At 36.4% G+C, this 18,938-nt stretch overlaps 1 protein-coding gene across 1 annotated transcript; it reads right to left on the bottom strand.

The window, feature by feature from the left end:
• Window positions 1-7,173: 7,173 nt before the first annotated feature.
• LOC126695781 (receptor-like protein 6) lies at window positions 7,174-18,811 on the bottom strand. The gene is made up of 5 exons (XM_050392597.1): window positions 17,740-18,811; window positions 17,433-17,666; window positions 15,415-15,527; window positions 7,645-7,782; window positions 7,174-7,353 (listed from the first exon to the last, which is right to left on the bottom strand). Exons 1-5 carry the CDS (start codon window positions 18,809-18,811, stop codon window positions 7,174-7,176), a joined length of 1,737 nt encoding a protein of 578 aa, XP_050248554.1.
• Window positions 18,812-18,938: the final 127 nt, after the last annotated feature.

Here is an 18,938-nt window from a genome sequence, read left to right as displayed (position 1 = left end):
CACTCGTGATTTAGCCTAAGTCGCGAGTCACTTGCGAAATCTAGCCTGTAACACCCCGACCCAATTTTATAATTAAACTATGTGTTTGAGTGGTTAATTATTATTTTTAAGCCACTTACCTTCTAAAATTAATATAAGAGTATTTAATAAACATATTATTTTATAATGCCATTAAATAAGAATTATAAAGATTATAAATAATTGAATGGTTATTTGTATTATGTATATATACTAGATATGTACAAAACTATATTAAGTGGGTTAAGTTATTACATACATAGTTGGTGTTTTAATTAAGCATGATGCATGAGATTGTATAGTGGAAATTTCACCTACATGCAACCAATTGAAATTTAACACGTGTAGGGCCAAAGCATCATGCATGTTGACTTCTTAAGCCCCAAGACCAACACTTGGCCGGCCATGCAACAAAGAAATCTTAATCTCAAATCTTCTTTGACTTTTCAAGACAATTTGAGCTTCCAAGAAACTCACTTGCTCTCATTTTCCACGGGTACACACACAAATCAGAAGTTTGCACCTTACTTTACTCTTTTTCTCTTAAGGAAAGAGCTAGGAAGGTCTCTTGAGTCCATGGGTTCACACACACCAAAAGAAAGATAAGTCTCCATCTTATCTCTTATTTGACTCTTTCAAAGCAACTACAACAATCAAGAACTCTCTCCCTCTTTCATTCCCACGAGTCCAACACCAAAAGAAGGAAAAGCTCTCAACTCTTTTCCCCCTTTCACACCTATGGGTCCAGCAACAAGGAAAGATGTTTCTTTCAATTCTTCTCAAGCTTTTGTACCCAACTTGAAACTAAAGTGATTCTAGCTCTATCACTCCAAGAATCCATGTTTAGGGTAAAGGGAAATGTAATTCTTTTAATCTATTGTCCATATATATATAGTGTTTTAAGAAGCTTTGAAATTGTGTTGAAGGTTTGTTGAAGGTAGATTAGGGTTTTTACTAATTAATGATTTTATATGATTAAGGAAGTAAGAAAAAGTTAGGATGAGTATTTTTTATGGTGCTGCTGGGATTTTTGTTGTGTGTATTTTTTCTCTAAATGGTTAAATGACTATTTATAAGTGTTTTATAACATGTCTAATTAGTGTATAAAAATCCCCATATTAAAATACCATCGTTTAATAATTGTTTGCAAATTTACAAGAAAATGTTGCAAAGCTGTCACTGTGACAGATTCTGTGTTAATGCACGGTAAATTATGTATTAAATTTTATATAGTGAATTAGGATGCTAGGAGTAGTTTTTATGAATTTTAAGACACACATGGTTGTTATGGAAGTGGTCTCACAGTATTTGGATGAACATAAAAATAATGGTTTAATTTTTAAGTTGCAAGAAATTCTGTCAGGACAGATTTGAGTATGCTGTCTTGCATGATTTTTAGTAAATCATGGGTTTATGCTTTGACTCCGAAATTTTTATGGTATATACTGGACATACGGGGGAGTAGTTTTGTAAAATTTCATGACATTTGGATATGAATTGATAGTCCATTTGTATTTTATAAGTGAAGTATATGCTGCTGGAATAAAACAGTGAACAGTAAGGGACATGCCTAACCCGGACTGGCTGGCCAACGTCATCCTCGTAAAGAAGGCCAACGGAAAATGGAGGACATGCGTGGACTTCACAGACTTAAATAAGGCCTGCCCAAAAGACAGTTTCCCCCTGTCGAGGATAGACCAGATGGTGGACTCCACAGCAGGGCACAAGCTCCTGACTTTTATGGACGCGTTCTCGGGATACAACCAGATAAAGCTAGTAGAGGAAGACTAGGAGAAAACTGCTTTCATCACAAGCCAAAGGCTCTACTGCTACAAGGTGATGCCCTTCAGGCTGAAAAATGCAGGAGCAACCTACCAAAGGTTAGTAAACAAAATGTTCAGCAAACAGATTGGGAGGAACATGGAAATGTATGTAGACGACATGCTCGTCAAGAGTAAAGAAGAGTCTACTCACCTGGACGACCTTCAAGAGACGTTCACGACTCTTAGATGATATCAAATGAAGTTAAACCCCAGCAAGTGCGCCTTTAGGGTAGCATCAGGGAAGTTCTTAGGATTCATGGTGTCCTAGAGGGAGATAGAAGCCAACCCAGAGAAGGTCCAAGCCATATTGGAGATAGCGTTACCCAAGACCGTGAAGGAAGTCTAGAAACTCACAGGAAGGATAGCAGCGCTCAACAAGTTTGTCTCAAAAACGACAGATAAATGCCTACCTTCTTCAAGACGTTAAAGTAGGCCTTTGTTTTGATAAACGAGTGTAAGAAAGCCTTCCAGGAGCTCAAGTAATACCTGAGTAATCCACCCCTCCTGAGTCCGTCCAAGGAGGGAGAAAACTTGTATTTATACTTGGTAGTGTCAGCTATAGCTGTGAGTGTTGCTTTGATTCGAGAAGAGGACAGAAGATAGCTCCCAGCCTACTATGTTAGCCAAGCCTTCCAGGGGGTAGAAGCCAAATACCCATGGATAGAAGATTTCATTCGCTTTGATCGTCGCTTCATGCAAACTGCGCCTTTATTTCTAGATGAATCCTATCTTGGTGATGACGGACCAGCTTATAAAGAAGGGAATGAACAGGCCTGAGGCTGCTAGAAAGATGATCTAGTGGGCTATAAAGCTCAGCCAATTTGACATAGAATACCACCCCAGGACAGCTATTAAAGCACAGGCGCTGGCAGACTTCATTGCTAAATTTACAATGCTCGACAAGGACGGGGATAAGGATGAGGTGGAAAGATGGATGATATAGACTGACAATTCGTCAGTCCAAAAGAGGGGCGAAGTAGGGGTTATTATTATTACCCTCGAAGGAGAGATGCTTAAGTACGAAGTTCGGTTAGCATTCCCAGCCACAAAAAATGAAGCTGAATATGAAGGAGAACTAACGGGGTTAATGGTCGGGAAAGAATTAGGAGCCAGAAACTTGCTCCTCCAGAGCGATTCAAAGCTCATTGTAGGCCAGATAAAGGGGGAATTTGAAGCAAAGGAGGAAAGGATAAAGAAATACTTGAAGTTGACGAAGCTATTGACGCAAGAGTTTGACCGGGTAGAGTTCGCATAGATCCCCAGAAGTAAGAATATGGGGGTAGAAGAGTTGGCAAAACAATCATTGTCAGAAGCAAGACCAACGAGTATAGACCTAAAAATTGAAGTCCAAAGATGCCCCAGCATCGAGGAAGTCCATACCTTTGCAATCTAGAGCAGAAGAGATTGGATAACCCCAATCATATCCTTCCTTCAAGACGGACGGCTTCCACCGAACGTCGAAAAGGTAAGGAATATCAGGAAAAGGGCAACAAGGTTCACGATCTTGAATGATACCCTATACGAAAGAGGCTTCTCCATGCCCTAGTTGAGATGCGTCAGTGAGGAGGAAGCCAAATATAAATCTAGAGGAGATCCATGAAGGGATTTGCGGAGATCTTGCAGGCCCGAGATCCTTGATCAGCAAGATTATCCAAACGGGTTACTTTTGGCCTACCTTGCAGAAGGATGCAACAGAGTTCGTCAAGAAGTGAGACAAATGCCAGAGGTTTGGAACATCCAACGTGTACCATCTGAGAAACTGACGAAAATAGCCTTCCTGTGGCCATTTGCTCAATGGGGACTCGACATCATTGGCCCATTACCCTAAGGTAAAAGACAAGTAAAATTCTTACTAGTTGCCATTGATTATTTTACGAAATAGGTTGAAGCAGAAGCACTATCAACCATAACGGAGGCAAAGGTCTAGAACTTTGTGTGGAAGAACATAGTCTATAGATTCGAGATACCACAGATGATCATATCAGATAACAGGCGGTAGTTTGATAGTCAAGGGTTCAGGGAAATCTGCTTAGGGCTAAGGATCAAGAATCAATTTTCATTCCCTGGTCATCCCCAAGCTAATAGCCAGACAGAAGTGATGAAGTGAACCCTGCTCAAGATCATCAAGGCTCGGTTGGATGAAGCGAAGGGCGTATGACTGGAAGAACTACTTAATGTTTTATAGGCATACAGGACTACAGTAAGAACCCCAACATGAGAGACCCCATTTAATCTCATCTATGGCACTGAAGCAATCATTCCAATCGAAGTAGGAGTCACCAGCTTAAGACAGGAAGCTTTCCATGAAGGCAACAATGAAGATCAGCTAAGAGTCAACCTAGATTGCTTAGACGAATCTAGAGACAGAGCATCATGCAAGATGGCAGAGTACCAACAAAAGATGTCTGAGTGCTACAACAGAAGAGTAAAGCTCAGATGACTTAATATTGGAGACCTCGTCCTGCACAAAGTCACATCTGCCACCAAGAAACCAACCCAGGGGAAGCTCAGCCCAACCTGGGAAGGACCTTACAGAGTCACCCATTATTCAAGGCAAGGTATTTATCACCTGGAAACGATGGACGGGAGGAAACTACCACGACCATGGAATATCGAGCATTTGAAACAATACTATCAGTAAATGTAGTGGACGAATGTATTCATGTTTAAAATAAAGCAATAAAAGAACTATTTTAGCTAGTGTGATGCATATAAAAAATAAATAATAGAATTGGCTAAGTAACAAGATTCCGCATAGACGGATGTAAATTACTGACGAAGCCAAAAATGACAAGATCCCTTAAATGGGTGTAAGTCAATCATAAAATTGGGTAAGTAACAAGATTTCGCATAGACGGATGTAAATTACTGACGAAGCCAAAAAAGACAAGATCCCTTAAATGGGTGTAAGTCAACCATAAAATTGGAAAAGTAACAAAATTCCGCCTAGATGGATGTAAGTTACTGACGAAGCGAAAGAACGACAAAAATCCCTTTAATGGGATAAGTCACCAAAAATGGGCTAAGTAACAAGATTCTGCCTAGGTGGATGTAAGTTATTGACGAAGCCAAGGAATGACAAAATCCCTTCAAGGGGTATAAGCCACAAAAATTGGCTAAGTAGCAAAAGTCCGCCTTGACGGATGTAAGTTACTGACGGATCAAGACCCTTTTAATGAGTGCAGATCACAACGAAAACTTTAACTAAGTAACAACAATATAAGTTACAGATGCAGAAGGATGAAACAGACAGAGACCACATATAGTCAATAAGCATCATGCATGGCAGGAGCGAAAACAAGTAAGTACAAAATTACTAATATAATCGAGGGCCCAAAAACAACGGGCAACCAACAGTGTTTCAATATTATAATTAAAAGCCCATAAACACTGGGCAAAAAAATTGTTCTTAAATTAGAATGAGAATATTGTTCTGAAAGTAGAATCAAAAAGCCCAAAACACACTGGGCACCAAAAAAGAAAAGTAAAGAAAAGAAAAGAGGCAGGTTCAAGTAGTGGCCATATCATCACCATCTCGAGGTGGTAGAGGAGTGTCCCCAGGAGCATCTTCAGCAAGAGCATCAGATTGGGAGGTCTCATCCGCTGCCATCTCCTGATCAACAACCTCTATGTCTAGATTCTCCAAGTCTACTCCAGAGGGGTGTTTGACCAAATATCGACGAAGTAGCTTAAAACCCTTGTAGTACCAGCTGAAGAGTACAGTGTTGTACTCCTCAGTTTGCTGGAAAGCCTCGACAGCCGTGGCAGCAACGGTCTTCACCTTCTCCTTCGCAGCCTGGAGTTGCTCAACTTTTTCCAGGGTAAGTTGCCTCTCTGCCCTGAGGTCGTCCCCCAAAGTCTTGGCCTTCTCTTTGACGGTGTTGGCCTCGTCTATAGCAACAATAAGATCCTTCTTCAGCTTAGAATTTTCTGCCTCTAGAGCCTCTAACTTGGACACCACCGACGCAATTTTGGTCTTATGAGTAAGATACTCAGAAGTAAGGTGAAGACTCTCCCCCAGCACCTGGGAATGAAAATCCAAAATTCAAGACGATGCAAAAGGAGAAAAGAAAAACAAGGGGTAAAATTGCATAAGCACTATACCTAGACGAGCTTGTGGATGTGACGATCCACTAACTCATGAAAGGGCACGCTCGAAAAGACTTTCAGCTCCTTGGTAGAAAAAGACTCCTGTGTTCTCGCCAGTGCAAGGCTAGCATCGTAAAAAACAGTAGACGAACAAGAATCGGCCTTATCCTTCCCTTTGTCGTCCACACGAGGCTTCTTCCGAATAGGAGTGATTTCTTCTACTGAGGTAGCTAGGGAGGCCGTCCTCGAGGGTTCAATGATGAGGGTAGGAGGAGTGACGGAGACGCCCTTCCCCACTACCCACACTGTCCTTTTCCCGATGTTGGAGAGAGGCTCATTTTTCTTGCCCCTTATCTTTGCGTACATCCCCTGGTTAAATTTGGTCATCATCCCTGCAACAAAACACTTGTTAAAAAAAAAAAGGGAAAGGAATAGCAATGACAAATTTAACAAACACTTACTCTTTTTCTCCTTAATTTCTATAATTCGCAAGACGAAAGCGTAAGGCTTTGGACCAAGGCAATAAAGAGCTAGAGTTTATGGGTCGACTAGATCATCAAAATCTTCAATCATCCTTGCGTGCTCGATGGTTACTTCAACACATTGCCTGTATTTGCTCTTAAGTTTTAGCTGCTACGTAACTGCGCACGAGACAACAAATAAGAGGGTTAACAAAGATGATACACATAAAAAGAACAAAGGACAAAAGGGTTGGCAAGGAGTGACGCACCTAGACTTGGGGTTCTCCACTAATGGAGCAACCTAGGGACTTCCCCCCAAATTTCATCAGAAATGGTCTCCCAATCATCCCCGGAAACAAATAAGAACCGAGACTTCCAATATCGGAATGACGAGGGTAGGCCCCTAACAATCCTTGCATCCCTGACCCAGGGCACGAGCTCATAGTACCCATATTCTTTTGTTTCCTTCAAACGGTACAAGTAGGTGAACTCGTCCACCTTGATCATATCTCCCTCAGTAGTAGCCAGCCATATTTCCATACAACTCACCACTATCCTTTATGAGTTTGGCATAAGTTGCCTAGGAGCAATATTGAAGTGGTTTAAAAGCTCCATGATGAAGGGGTGGACGGGGAATCTCAATCCACACAGGAAGGCAACCTCGTAGAAGCACACCTCCCCGGCTGAGAAGAGACAGGCTCGTACCTCGTTGCGAGGACGACGAACCCTAACTCTCTCGGGAAATTGGAACCTCTGGGTGAACCTAGAAAGGCTCTCGATGTCTAAGCTACACTCTTCCCCAAGGGCAGAAATGCCCTAACCTCCTTTAGGCCAGAAACCATTGTGTCTTCCTCCACCCCCACAGGGTTGTTGCTAGGCGACAACCCTGTCTCAAGCTCACTGAATCTCACCTCAGACATTGTTCCTACCTCCCTCACTAAACCCTCAAACCAGTCAATTGACTAGCGCAACAAAGAGAGCAAATTAGCCAATGCAACACTTAAACTACTACCCTCAAAAACAAAATTTTCAAAGTGCAGGAAAACACTTAAAGACCCCCCTAAATGTGCAAAAAGGAATGAAATTGAGGGGCAAGCTATCCTAACCTTAGAGCTACTAACCATGGAAACCCAGAAAACAAAAGAGAGAGGATAATCCTAAAAGCAAAAAAGAAAAAAGGAAGGAAATCAGAAAGCCAACATAGCCTATCTACGCCATAAAAAAGCAAGGGAAAAAGGAAAAGAGAGACATACCTCAAAGGAAGCAACCATCGAATGCAAAAGCTTAAGGGAAATCGCGAAGTAGATTGGAGAAGAAGGAGCACAGAGCAATGATTGAGAAAGAGTTGGAAAAAGTGAATAGGCAAGAAGAAAGAGAGGAAGTTTAAAAAGCTAGGCATAAAAAACTGAAATTCAGTGGGAAATCCAAGAGTCACACAAGTGGAGCATTAACTCCACCGGCCACTATGCATTAAATGTGGAATGAAACCCCAAGAGCCATGTCTAGATAGGAAACCTTTTATCTTCTGGTGGTCATCATGACACACCTCGACGACCACAAAACTTGGGGGGCAACTGATGGGACTGACGAGACCTCTTTCCTTGGACAACATCATCAAATACACTCGTCCACCTTGAAACAGCATGGAGGAAGGCAAGCAAGACATTAATGAGAGGATTCAATATCTCGAATAGTTATCGACTAGTTGCCAGATCGTTGGAGTCTCATCAAAACTCGCATTAATAAGCCCTAAGGAGTTACAGGAACAGCACTAAAACCACAATTAAGGCCCCAACGGCTAGAAACTATGCAGCTATATGTACCCACTCACCAGAGGCAAAGGAGGTAGGTAATTTTCACTAAAGTATACTCTTGTTTTCTCTCCAAAAACTTCCATACGTTAACTTTGGTATCAGAGGCGCTGTGGCAGGCACCACACTGGTGACCGTCTTAGAAAAACCTTTGCTCCATATCTGTAGGGATAGTGAGGAGGATCTAGCTCCATTTGGACGAACCAACTTGACTGACGATTTACGTATCATCAGTTTGTGTGAAAGAAACAAACTCCTTTGAAAAAAATGCATGAGAAAGAGGGTGGTTGTTGAAGACTAAAACAGGGAAACATTAGTCCCATCATTGTGAAAATGGACCATGCAATTTACCAAGTCTCGATTCAAGCAACATGCATTTTAAGTCATTTTACTCTCTTGTTATTGCTAAATAAAAAAGGGTCCTCAGTGTGAATTTATCAACCTTATGTCACGTGACAATAAAGATAATATCACATCTATTATCAGGATCTTGATAGAGCTATTATTGTGGCTAGGCACAACACATTTATTAAAGCGCCACTGCATCTCTGGCTAATGGTGTAACTTGCATCTCTTCCTAATTTTTTTTTGGAAGAAAATTGCACAAAAGCTTTTTTGGAGATTGATAACTAGTTACGCGTGTCTAAAGTCTAAATCAAGTAGTCCCCTTCTGTTTCAGTCAAGAAATTCGCATGGATAGTAATTTAAAAAAAAAAAAACAATTATCATTAAAGAAACTTTTTAATGTTTGTTAAAACTGGAAAAAAATCTATCGGATGCATGATGCAGTATATTAAAGGAGGCATGATTTTCCATTTCATTAAAATTTATATGTTTTCTTTTTTGAGAATCTGGTAAGTAAATATTTTTATGTTTTCATTAACTAAGAAATTGCTAAATACCCACAACTAAGTATTTGTTGTGTACTTTACCAAAAAGAAAGAAAGAGTATATGTTGTGTATCTCTGACTTGCTATGAGAAACAAGATTATTTCAATCCATGCATTGTTTTAGAAGATAAAAAAAGGGTTAAAATGATAGTTAAGTAGTAATGAGTAAACGCTATTCTTTGAGTATATGTTGAATCTTACCTATCTAAAAACAATGAATTAAAAAAGAAAAAGACAAAGAGAACTAATGTAATTTATGTGAATTAGAGAAATTACTCTAATATATATCAATCCAATATATAAGATAGACACAAGACAACGGCCAAACATCAAGAAATATTCACAAGTGCGCAAGGCTCCACTAAAGTTTAATAATTATCCTCTAAAAAAAACTCAATAACAAATTAAAATTTCTTTCACTATTCTCAAAAAAGCAAAAATTAAAAGTTTAGCTTTGGCTAATCTTCAATATCAACAACTATTGTGAAAATAAACTTACTAATGCAAGATTAAAGAAGAGAGAAGAAAAATAGATAAAGAAAATTTATGTGGTTTGGCAATATGCCTATATTCACAAACAACAATAGAGAAAGTTCCATTATAAAATAAAGAGATTACAATAGTAGCACAATAGCAACACCCTAATGTATTTGCAGTTTTTGCACTAGTCTTGTAACACTACACTTTCTCACACAGTACTATTCCTCAAGCCCTAAATAGTATATATATGCTAACAAAGTCGGCTAATGTATTCTAATACAACTAAGACTTGATTTCTTTGTGCGGTGATATATAACTCCAAAACAAAATAGGACATGGTTTCCTACTTTCACTTGGAGCAAACTCCCCAAAAAAAAAAAAAAAAAAACAGTTATTTAATGCAAATTGTAATACTCTTCTTACACTATGAAGATTTGGGGAAATTCTGGCATTTTACCCTTAATTTTTAAAAAAATTGGCAATATGCCCCTGTTTGCAAATTATATAGGAGCGTGCCCCTGTTTCGATACTCGATTTTCCTAAAATCGAGTTCAATTAAATACTCGATTTGTAGAAAATCGAGTTATGCCCGGTCAAACTTTAAAAAAAAAAAAAAAAATCGAGTTCCATGCAAAAAAATTTTTATAAGTGTGATCTCCCTATATTCAGGGAGCCCTATAGTGGCGTTTTTAAGCCATATAGTGACGTTTTAAAACCATATAATGACGTTTTAAAGCCCTATAGCGGCATTTTCTTGCAAAATTTTTTATAAGTCCCCATACCAGGTTCAAAGGGATCTATAGTGGCGTTTTTAAGCCCTATAGTGACGTTTTAAAGCCTTATAGCGGCGTTTTGGAACTCGACTGCCCTAAAATCGAGTTCCATGCTTTTTTTTTTTTTTTTCTAAAGTTTTATTCAGCATAACTCGATTTTCTACGAATCGATTATTTTATTGAAACTCGATTTTAAGGTAATCGAGTATCGAAACAGGGGCATGTCCCTATATAGTTTCGAAATAGGGGCATATTGCTAAATTTTTTAAAAATTAAGGGCAAAAGGCTAGAATCTCCGAAGATTTGGTTATAAAGAGTGAATTCTCATTAACTTGGGAAATAACGATTACACATATAAGCCTAACTAACTTGTAACTTCTAACTAACTAAATACACTGTACAACTAATCACACACATGCTGCTCACGTATTCACTACCCAAAGTTAAACTACATGTAGCTTTTATCAAAACTGCTTAAGCTACTTATTGTCGTCTAGCCTTCATTCTTTTCTGCAACTTCTATAACTTCTGGTCTGTCTAATCTAGCATCTTCTTTTTGTTTCTTTGATTTCAGATATACACAAACCACCTTAACGATAAACCTGCTACTCCTCAAAATCTAAAATAGAGAAATAAGGGATGAGCTCCCCAACTATTGATGTTAAAAAATCCACTATGAATTTTCTTTTAAGCGAATTTACTGTTACTTATTTGTTTACATTTTTAAACAGTAATAAATAACATGTAACCAAAAAAAAAAAAAAAAAAAAAACTGTAAATAAAAATCACAAGAAAAATACATCATTATAGCCTTAGGAATAAAAAAAACCCCAACTCTGACTCTAGATCATGAGAAATTTTAGTGACAGTTTTCAAAGATATCAAAGTAATTAGTAGAAAATGTTTTCTCAAAAATATTTATGACTACTAAATTATATATTCACTAAGTCTTTCATCCCATTTTAGAGCATTCCCAAAGAACTGAACAAAAATTCAAGCGAAACGTTTTCTACAAAATTGCTGGGGAGCCAGGGCAATTTTATTTTATTTTTTACAATCAATGTCAATTTGCAATTTTAAAATTTCAAATATTAGTTTATATTGGTTGGATCAAGGATCACTTTTCATTTATATACAATCACACTTTACGTTTTATTCCAGTCAATATTTTGGTGAATACTTTTTTAAATTTCTAGATTAGGTACACAGGGAATAATCTAAGTACCCACCTAATCAAATTACGCTATCAGCAATGTTGATTTGAAATGGAAATATATTTCATGGTTAAGACTTTATTTCATAAACTTGATAATATATAAAGTGATACCTTATTTAAAATTTTAAATGACATGATACTAGATACACTTTTAGATTTGTTATATTTAATCTAAACTAGCAAATTCCAAATAGAAATGATCCTAATACAGTCTAGACAGAGTTTTATAAAGAAGCAAACAGAACTGTGATACATACAGACAAGATCTAATCCCGGACAGCCGCCATTTCTAATGATCTGCAGCAAGTTATGGCTCACAATTTTCTTTGACGCTTAGTAGAGAACATTCAACATCGTCATCACCTTGTCCAACAACTTGCTAGTAAGCAGTAACACAGAAAAATTAAAGAAAATAGGTGGCCAAATAGCATATATTAATGTTGCATATTCTACAAGCTTATTATTCTAACCAGAAATTTGTTGCACTCACCTTGGCGCACTCTCTAAATTCAGCAATTTCTTCTCCGTCTAGATCTTTCATTGTTTGAGATTCTCACCTTTCTTTGCCGTTTTTCTTCAATCAATGAAAGATCTAGACGAAGAAGAAATTGCTGAATTTAGAGAGTACTCCAAGGTGAGTGTAACAAATTTCTGGTTAGAATAATAAGCTTGTAGAATATGCAACATTAATATATGTTTTGCCATTTAATTCTTGTTTGAATGGAGCACTCTCTATTTAGAGAGTGCTCAACTAAATGTTAATAGAGAGTGCTCAACTATAAATGTTTTGCCATTTCATAAAAAGTGACAAATAAGCAAAGTGGAATTGCTTGAAATATTGGTTAAATTACTAATTTTTCCCAAAATTGTGGATTTTATATTCTTATATTATGTTTAATTAATTATTGTTCTAAAAGTTTAAGATATTTTTTTTTTTTGGAAATGTTAATGAATGTCTTAAGGGTATTGGTTTAGAAACTATTTTAAGAAGGATTCAGATTCTCTAAATTTCCTAAAGTACTCTACTAATAAATTTCTTTAAATCTTAACTACTCTTTTATGATTTAATGGTTTAGATTCTGTTATGTCAGCATTCTACTAACAACACTCTTAAAATAATAAAATAATGTTACAAACAAAACAATTAATATTATTGTTAGTGGAATGCTAACATGACAAAATCTAAACCAGTAAATCACTAAAGAATGATTAAGATTTAAAGAAATTTATTTAGTAGAGTACCCTAGGAAATCTAGAGAATTTTTTTTTTTTTTTTTTTTTTTTTGAGGCAGAAAAATCTAAAGGATCTAAATCCTTTTAAGAAAAAATTTATGAGAAAACAATAAAGTAATTAATTTTTCTAACATTTTTTTTTTTTATTTCCCATGAAAGTGATGCTAAAAACTTTCCTAAAATAGTTTATTAACAATTACCTTAAGAGTATTTGTTAACATGACATTTTTTTTTATACTATATTAAATTATCAATTATCCTTGAAGTTTAAACTATTATAAAATTGTAAATTTAATCGTTTAACTATAATTCTATCTATTCTCAAAAAAAAAATAAAAAAAAATAAAACCTATAATTCTATCAAATTTTGATAATTAAGTCTGTTGTTTATATTTAAAGACACAGCTCTGTCAGACTTAAAGAGCAGGGGGTGGAGCTGCATTGGATCAGGGACAAAGCAAAGGACCTGCTCTCGGACTTCCTAGATGCCCAAGTCCCTCAAGCCCGAGCTGCTATGCCCAGAAATAGAACAGTGCGTTGGACTCCCCCTATTCGGCCTCTTGCCAAAATTAATTTTGATGCAGCACTTTTCAAGGAACTAGAGCTGCTTTGTCTCAACGAGTCCCTATCCCTTTCTTTGCAGCTACGGTTGAAGCCTTAGCTTGTCGAAAGGCTTTGGAGTTCGCAAAAGAAATTTCTGCACTGGACTGTATCTTTGAAGGTGATGCAGAGGTTCTTATTAAAGCCATTTGTGTGGAAGATGTTAGCAACCCCGAGTATGGTCATGTCATTGAGGATATTCTTGTGTTAGTTAGGGACTTTCACTTTAGTTCTTTCAATCATGTTAAAAGATCAGGCAATCAGCTAGACGCTCTAAGTCTAGCTGTGAGCTATAGGTCTAGTTTGACACCATTCCTGAAGATAAAGCTCCTCCAGTTGTTTATGACGCTTTGTCATTTCTTTAGTTTCTTTAAATAAAGTTTTGCCTTCAGGGCGGTTATCTCAAAAAAAAAATGAAAAGAAGCAACTACCTCCACCAACTAAAAGAGCGAATACAGAATGACACATGGCCACTAATATAACTGAACATTAAACTACAGCTATTTACAACATAAACACTTGACGACTTGCAGCATAATATCTTCTGAACATAAACGACAGAAGCTATATCGTAAGCGACTTGTCGTGAAATGTGAACAGACCAAATCAAATACGACCAGTCGTTTAGATTGCAGCTTTTCATTTAATAACACAGGGTATATATATTGCTATTTGCTACAGTATTCACCATACCTTTATTTATTTTTTTGAGTACACAAATAGAGGATTCTCAGGAGAAAAAAGAAAAAAGAAAAATAAGAGAGAGAGAGAGAGTACATATATTTGATTGGTAGCAACCAGAAAATTTTACATCAAAACTACATATTTGATTCAAAGTTCAAACGAAATATTTTTCTTTTTCTATTTCTTTAATTTTTCTTTATTTTTATTTTACATGTCCAAGTGTGTTTATAGATAGAGAGTGATAGATATTGTGATTAAAAGAGCAACAATGAATGGCTTCTTTTATTTACAGCTTTTGTGTGTGTTTGTTACTGTGTCTCAGATTTTGGATTTCCCATGTTTGTTTTCTTATTAAAAGCTGTATGATACTAGATCTCCCATTTGTTGCATTTTACATGTTTGTGGAAATGTGTGTGAGAATTATGTGACTTATTTTTGCATTTTTATAGATTTTATATTCCATTTCCTAGACAATGCCCAATGCACACCCCGAAGGAACATGAACTATTGTTATTGTTGTGAGCTTAGGTAAGAATTGAAATCCATCATCCTTTTTTATTTATTTCCCTTTCAGTTTTGTTTCCTCAATACTTTTTGTTATTTGTACTCATGATTTCTGACACTAACCATTCATAAATTTATCAATGATATGGAAAGAGATAAGCCAATTAGATTTAGCTCTAATTTAGCTTTTGATGGCTATTAGCGTTATTTCTTTATTTTGTAATTGTCGTATGCAAATACATCTTTTTTTGTTTTCCTTTATTTGATTATTTTAGATATGAGTTTTTGCATATGTATAGACAGTGGATTGAAGGAATAAAGTTGGAAGAGAGAGATGGCTACGTTTTTTGGTGATTTTCTATAATAGTAAGTTATTAACAAGCACTTTGCTATCTTCATATTCACACGCTTATAACCTTCATATTTCTCTATCTTTCTCATTTTGTTATCTTTTATTTCTTTGTGGTGACTTTCCATTCCTTCACCAGTTTTTTTATTTATTTTTTATTTTTACAGAGTTGGCTTTGTCTAGGGCATCCTATTCTCTGGCTTTAGCCATTAGATTAAAATATAAAGAACATAAGTTTATTTGTTTCAGCTCGAGACAAATAAAATCAGCTTATACCTTTATGCAAAGTTTTTCTTTGCATCGCATTGGTTTGCGACTGGTACATACATAAAGATAAGCCAACTAAGAACAACACTAGCTCCAAGATTAAGTCCAACACACGACACAATTTTAAAACAAACACATAGAATACCCTCATACATACATACATAAAATCTGAAAATGATTTTTGGAGGAATAAGGAAACGGCACCATAATTCATACATGCATGATCCACTCCTTGATAGTTGCCATTCTAATGAACACCTGTAAGTCAAAGCTAGTAATCTTTTCTGAGTCATAGTAGAGAATAGGGTCCTCATCACTTTCTACAATACCTTGCATGCAAAACAGAGAAAATTTACAGATTATGAACTTCACGAAAATACTGTTTCTACTTCTTAGATAAGTTTATACAAAACCACACAATATAAATTCAAAGAGGATTTTGTCACACTTACCTCAGAGCACACATTAACTTCTTCTTCACTTGGGTCTTTGGTTGTTGGGCATTGTCACCTTTCCATTTTGTTCTCCTTCAATCAACCTTACTAGCCACTGCGGTTTTCCCATTTTAAACGTAACATATCCCATAGCTAATCCTACCACCAATCCACATCCATACCCAATCAAAACAGCCTTCCAATCAAATCCATTTCAAAACATTAATCATTATTGTCTTCTTGGAAATTTAATGCTGGTGAAGGAGGTGGAGGCTCATCAGCATTACATTTCCATGATAGTGGAAATCCACACAATCCCAAGTTCCCATTATATGAGTCATTTTGAAATGTAGCAAATTGCTTACATTGAGGTATGGATCCAGTAGATTGGTTTTGTGAAAGGTTTAACATGGCCCAAAATGTTTGGCTTGTCAATTGCATGGGAATTTCCCCACTGAGTTTATTTGAAGAGAGATCTAATAATTCAAGTGCTAATAAATTTGCCAAAGATGATGGGATATGTCCAGTTAGGCTGTTATGGGAAAGGTTGAGCAATCAGAGAAATTTAAGCCTTCCAAGTTCTTCTGGAATCTCTCCTTGGAAATTGTTGCTTGATAAATCAATTACTGTGAAGATGGTTACGATTTTCAGTACTTCTGCCTCCAATCCTTTTACTATTACCACTGCTGAATCTTGATAATAAGTTGCAGTTGGATATTCATGAAGATAATATTCACCCAAATATTTTTGTTTAGGTTTATCTTCATCGATATTCCTCATGCCTTTCAAGTTTTCAAAATAATTTCTTGGTAAAAGGCCAATGAACTCATTGTGGGAGATGTCAAGAATTTGTAGTTTAGAGAAAAACATCCCACTAGTTTTATGATTTCCAATTGGACCATGGAGTATTAGATCCCAAGACAAGAATCCTTAGATTCGACAGAGCTTCCAAGCAAGAAGGGAATGAATCATTTATCCTATTATTTCCAAGGCTTAGAACTTCTAAACTTGTACAGAGAACCAAAGATTTTGGTAATAGCCCTTCAAATTGAATACCATTTAAGACAAGAATTGTCAAGCTTTAGCCCCATAAAAAAGTATCAGGGATGATGCTATGAAAATTATTCATCTGCAAATCCATCACTAAAAGAGAATAACTGAAGTTTCCTAGACATTGTGGAAGTGCCCCACCAAAATTGTTGTGAGATATGTCAAAGATTGCAAGGGAACTTACATTACAAATCATAGATGGGATACCGCCAGTCAATTTATTGTGTGAGATAGAAAAACTTTTGTATACAATGGAGGAATAAGAAGCTTTCCTTGCAATAGATTGGCCTGAAGGTCAAGTAACCTTAGATTCTTCCATGGAAGTCTCTCTATACTTGATAAAAAAAATTATAAGAAAGATTTAGGTATACCAAATTCTCCCCAACTTCAATCATCCATTCCGGGACTTAACTATAAATGCTATTATTAGATAGGTCTAAGTTTTCTAATCTTTTTGACAGTTTTATGAAATTTGGGAATTCGGTTATGTTGCAAGAAACTAAGTTCAAAGATTGAAGAGCAGGGAAGGGATCATTAAATTTGCTTTTGATGCTCAATAATTAATTGTTATATGAAAGATCAAGAGTTTGAAGTTCCTTGAGATTTGTAGACTAATCAAATTCCACAATGCCACTCAAGTCATTTGATGAAATATCAAGCTCTATAAGATTCACAAGATTAGATATTGATTTTGGAATAGAACCATAAAGCCTGTTATTTTCCAATCTAAAATTTGTAAGGAATTGCTACTTTGGAATTCATCAATTTGACTAGTGAGTTGGTTATAAGACAAGTAAACTTTGGTGAGTCTTGTGAGGTTGGTCAAAAAATTAGGAATTCTATCTCTAAGGTTGTTGAATCTTAGGTCAATAAGATTGAGATCCTTTAGCTCTGAAAGTGATGGAATTTGACCGGTGAAGTAGTTAGATCGGAGGAAAATTTGAGTAACTTTCGTGAGGTTCCCAATTGATGAGGGAATTGAACCTGCAAAATTGCAATTTTATGAGATTCAAACAATTTGCACAAACTATACATTGTAAAATGAAAGTGATTATACCATTGAGATTGTTATATCCTAGACCCAAGTATAAGAGCATCTTGAGGTTTGAAAGTGATGATGGTATCTCACCGCTAAAATGGTTGTCAGATAAATCCAAATCAGTGAGTTGTGTAAGGTTACCGAGTGATGCAATTATTGGGCCATTAAAATTGAATTGATGTAATCCCAAATTCCTTAAGAATTTTAGATTGTCAATTGATTTTGGTAATTCTCCCGAGATATTAGTGTAAGAGAGATCCAGAAACCTTAAGGGACTTGTCAAATTTACCAATGGAAAAAACCCTCTGAGTTCAATATTAGATGTTAAAGTGAGCGTAAGTAGGTTTGGTAGGCGAAAAATATCAACTGGTAATGTCCCTTGCAATTCACAGTTAAAGAGACTAGGTGTTGTCAATGAAGAAGAAAAATTCATCAAAGACCTAAGTGAAACAGAAGACATGTCAACCAAATCAAGATGAAGTTCTCTTAGCATCTTCAAATTTTTAGCAAGCCTTCTAACAACAAATGTTTCGAGACTAACAAAATGATTTTGAGAGAGATATAGTGAGGCCAATAGGGAGAGGTGCAATAAACGAAGTGGGACTTGGCCAGAAAACACACAACCTGAAAGGTTAAGATATCTCAACCTAGTAAATTGACCAAACCCAGATGAAATCAATGAAAAATCAAAGTCATTGAAAGCAAGGTTGAGATATTGCAAGTGAGAGAGAAGAAAGAGGGTACTATTGGGAGGGATGGTGCCTTGAAGCCAGCTACAACTGAGGTCAAAGCCAATCAGGTTTCCCTTCACCCTATCACAAGTAACCCCATCCCATGAGCAGAAATCAGTGCCCTTTTTCCAAGACTCCATCTTTGGATAAGAATGCTGATAACCCAAAAGGTCACAATCATAAGAAGCAAATTCTGAAAAGGTAAATAATTGCTTAAAATGGAGTAATGCTAACTGCTGGTCTTGGGAGCGCAGTGGTTTCAAAGTAGAGGCAAAAGATGATGATGATGAAGAAGTAAAAAGAGAATAGAAGAGCAGTAAGAGGTGGAAGTGTTGAGAGAGCCATATTAACCACCTCATAATTCCAAATGAGATCAGAAGTAAATATATTATGTCTTTAAAGAAGAGCTGGAAGATGTATATTTTATATGAAAAGGTGATGACAACTACCTCATAGTTGTACTTGTATCTTCATTTTTTTTTTAAT

The sequence above is a fragment of the Quercus robur genome, chromosome 8, assembly GCF_932294415.1.
Source record: "Quercus robur chromosome 8, dhQueRobu3.1, whole genome shotgun sequence".
Classification (NCBI taxonomy): Eukaryota; Viridiplantae; Streptophyta; class Magnoliopsida; order Fagales; family Fagaceae; genus Quercus; species Quercus robur.
The sequence above is the reverse complement of the archived record's forward strand: the minus strand, read 5'-3'. Positions and strand labels throughout refer to the sequence as shown.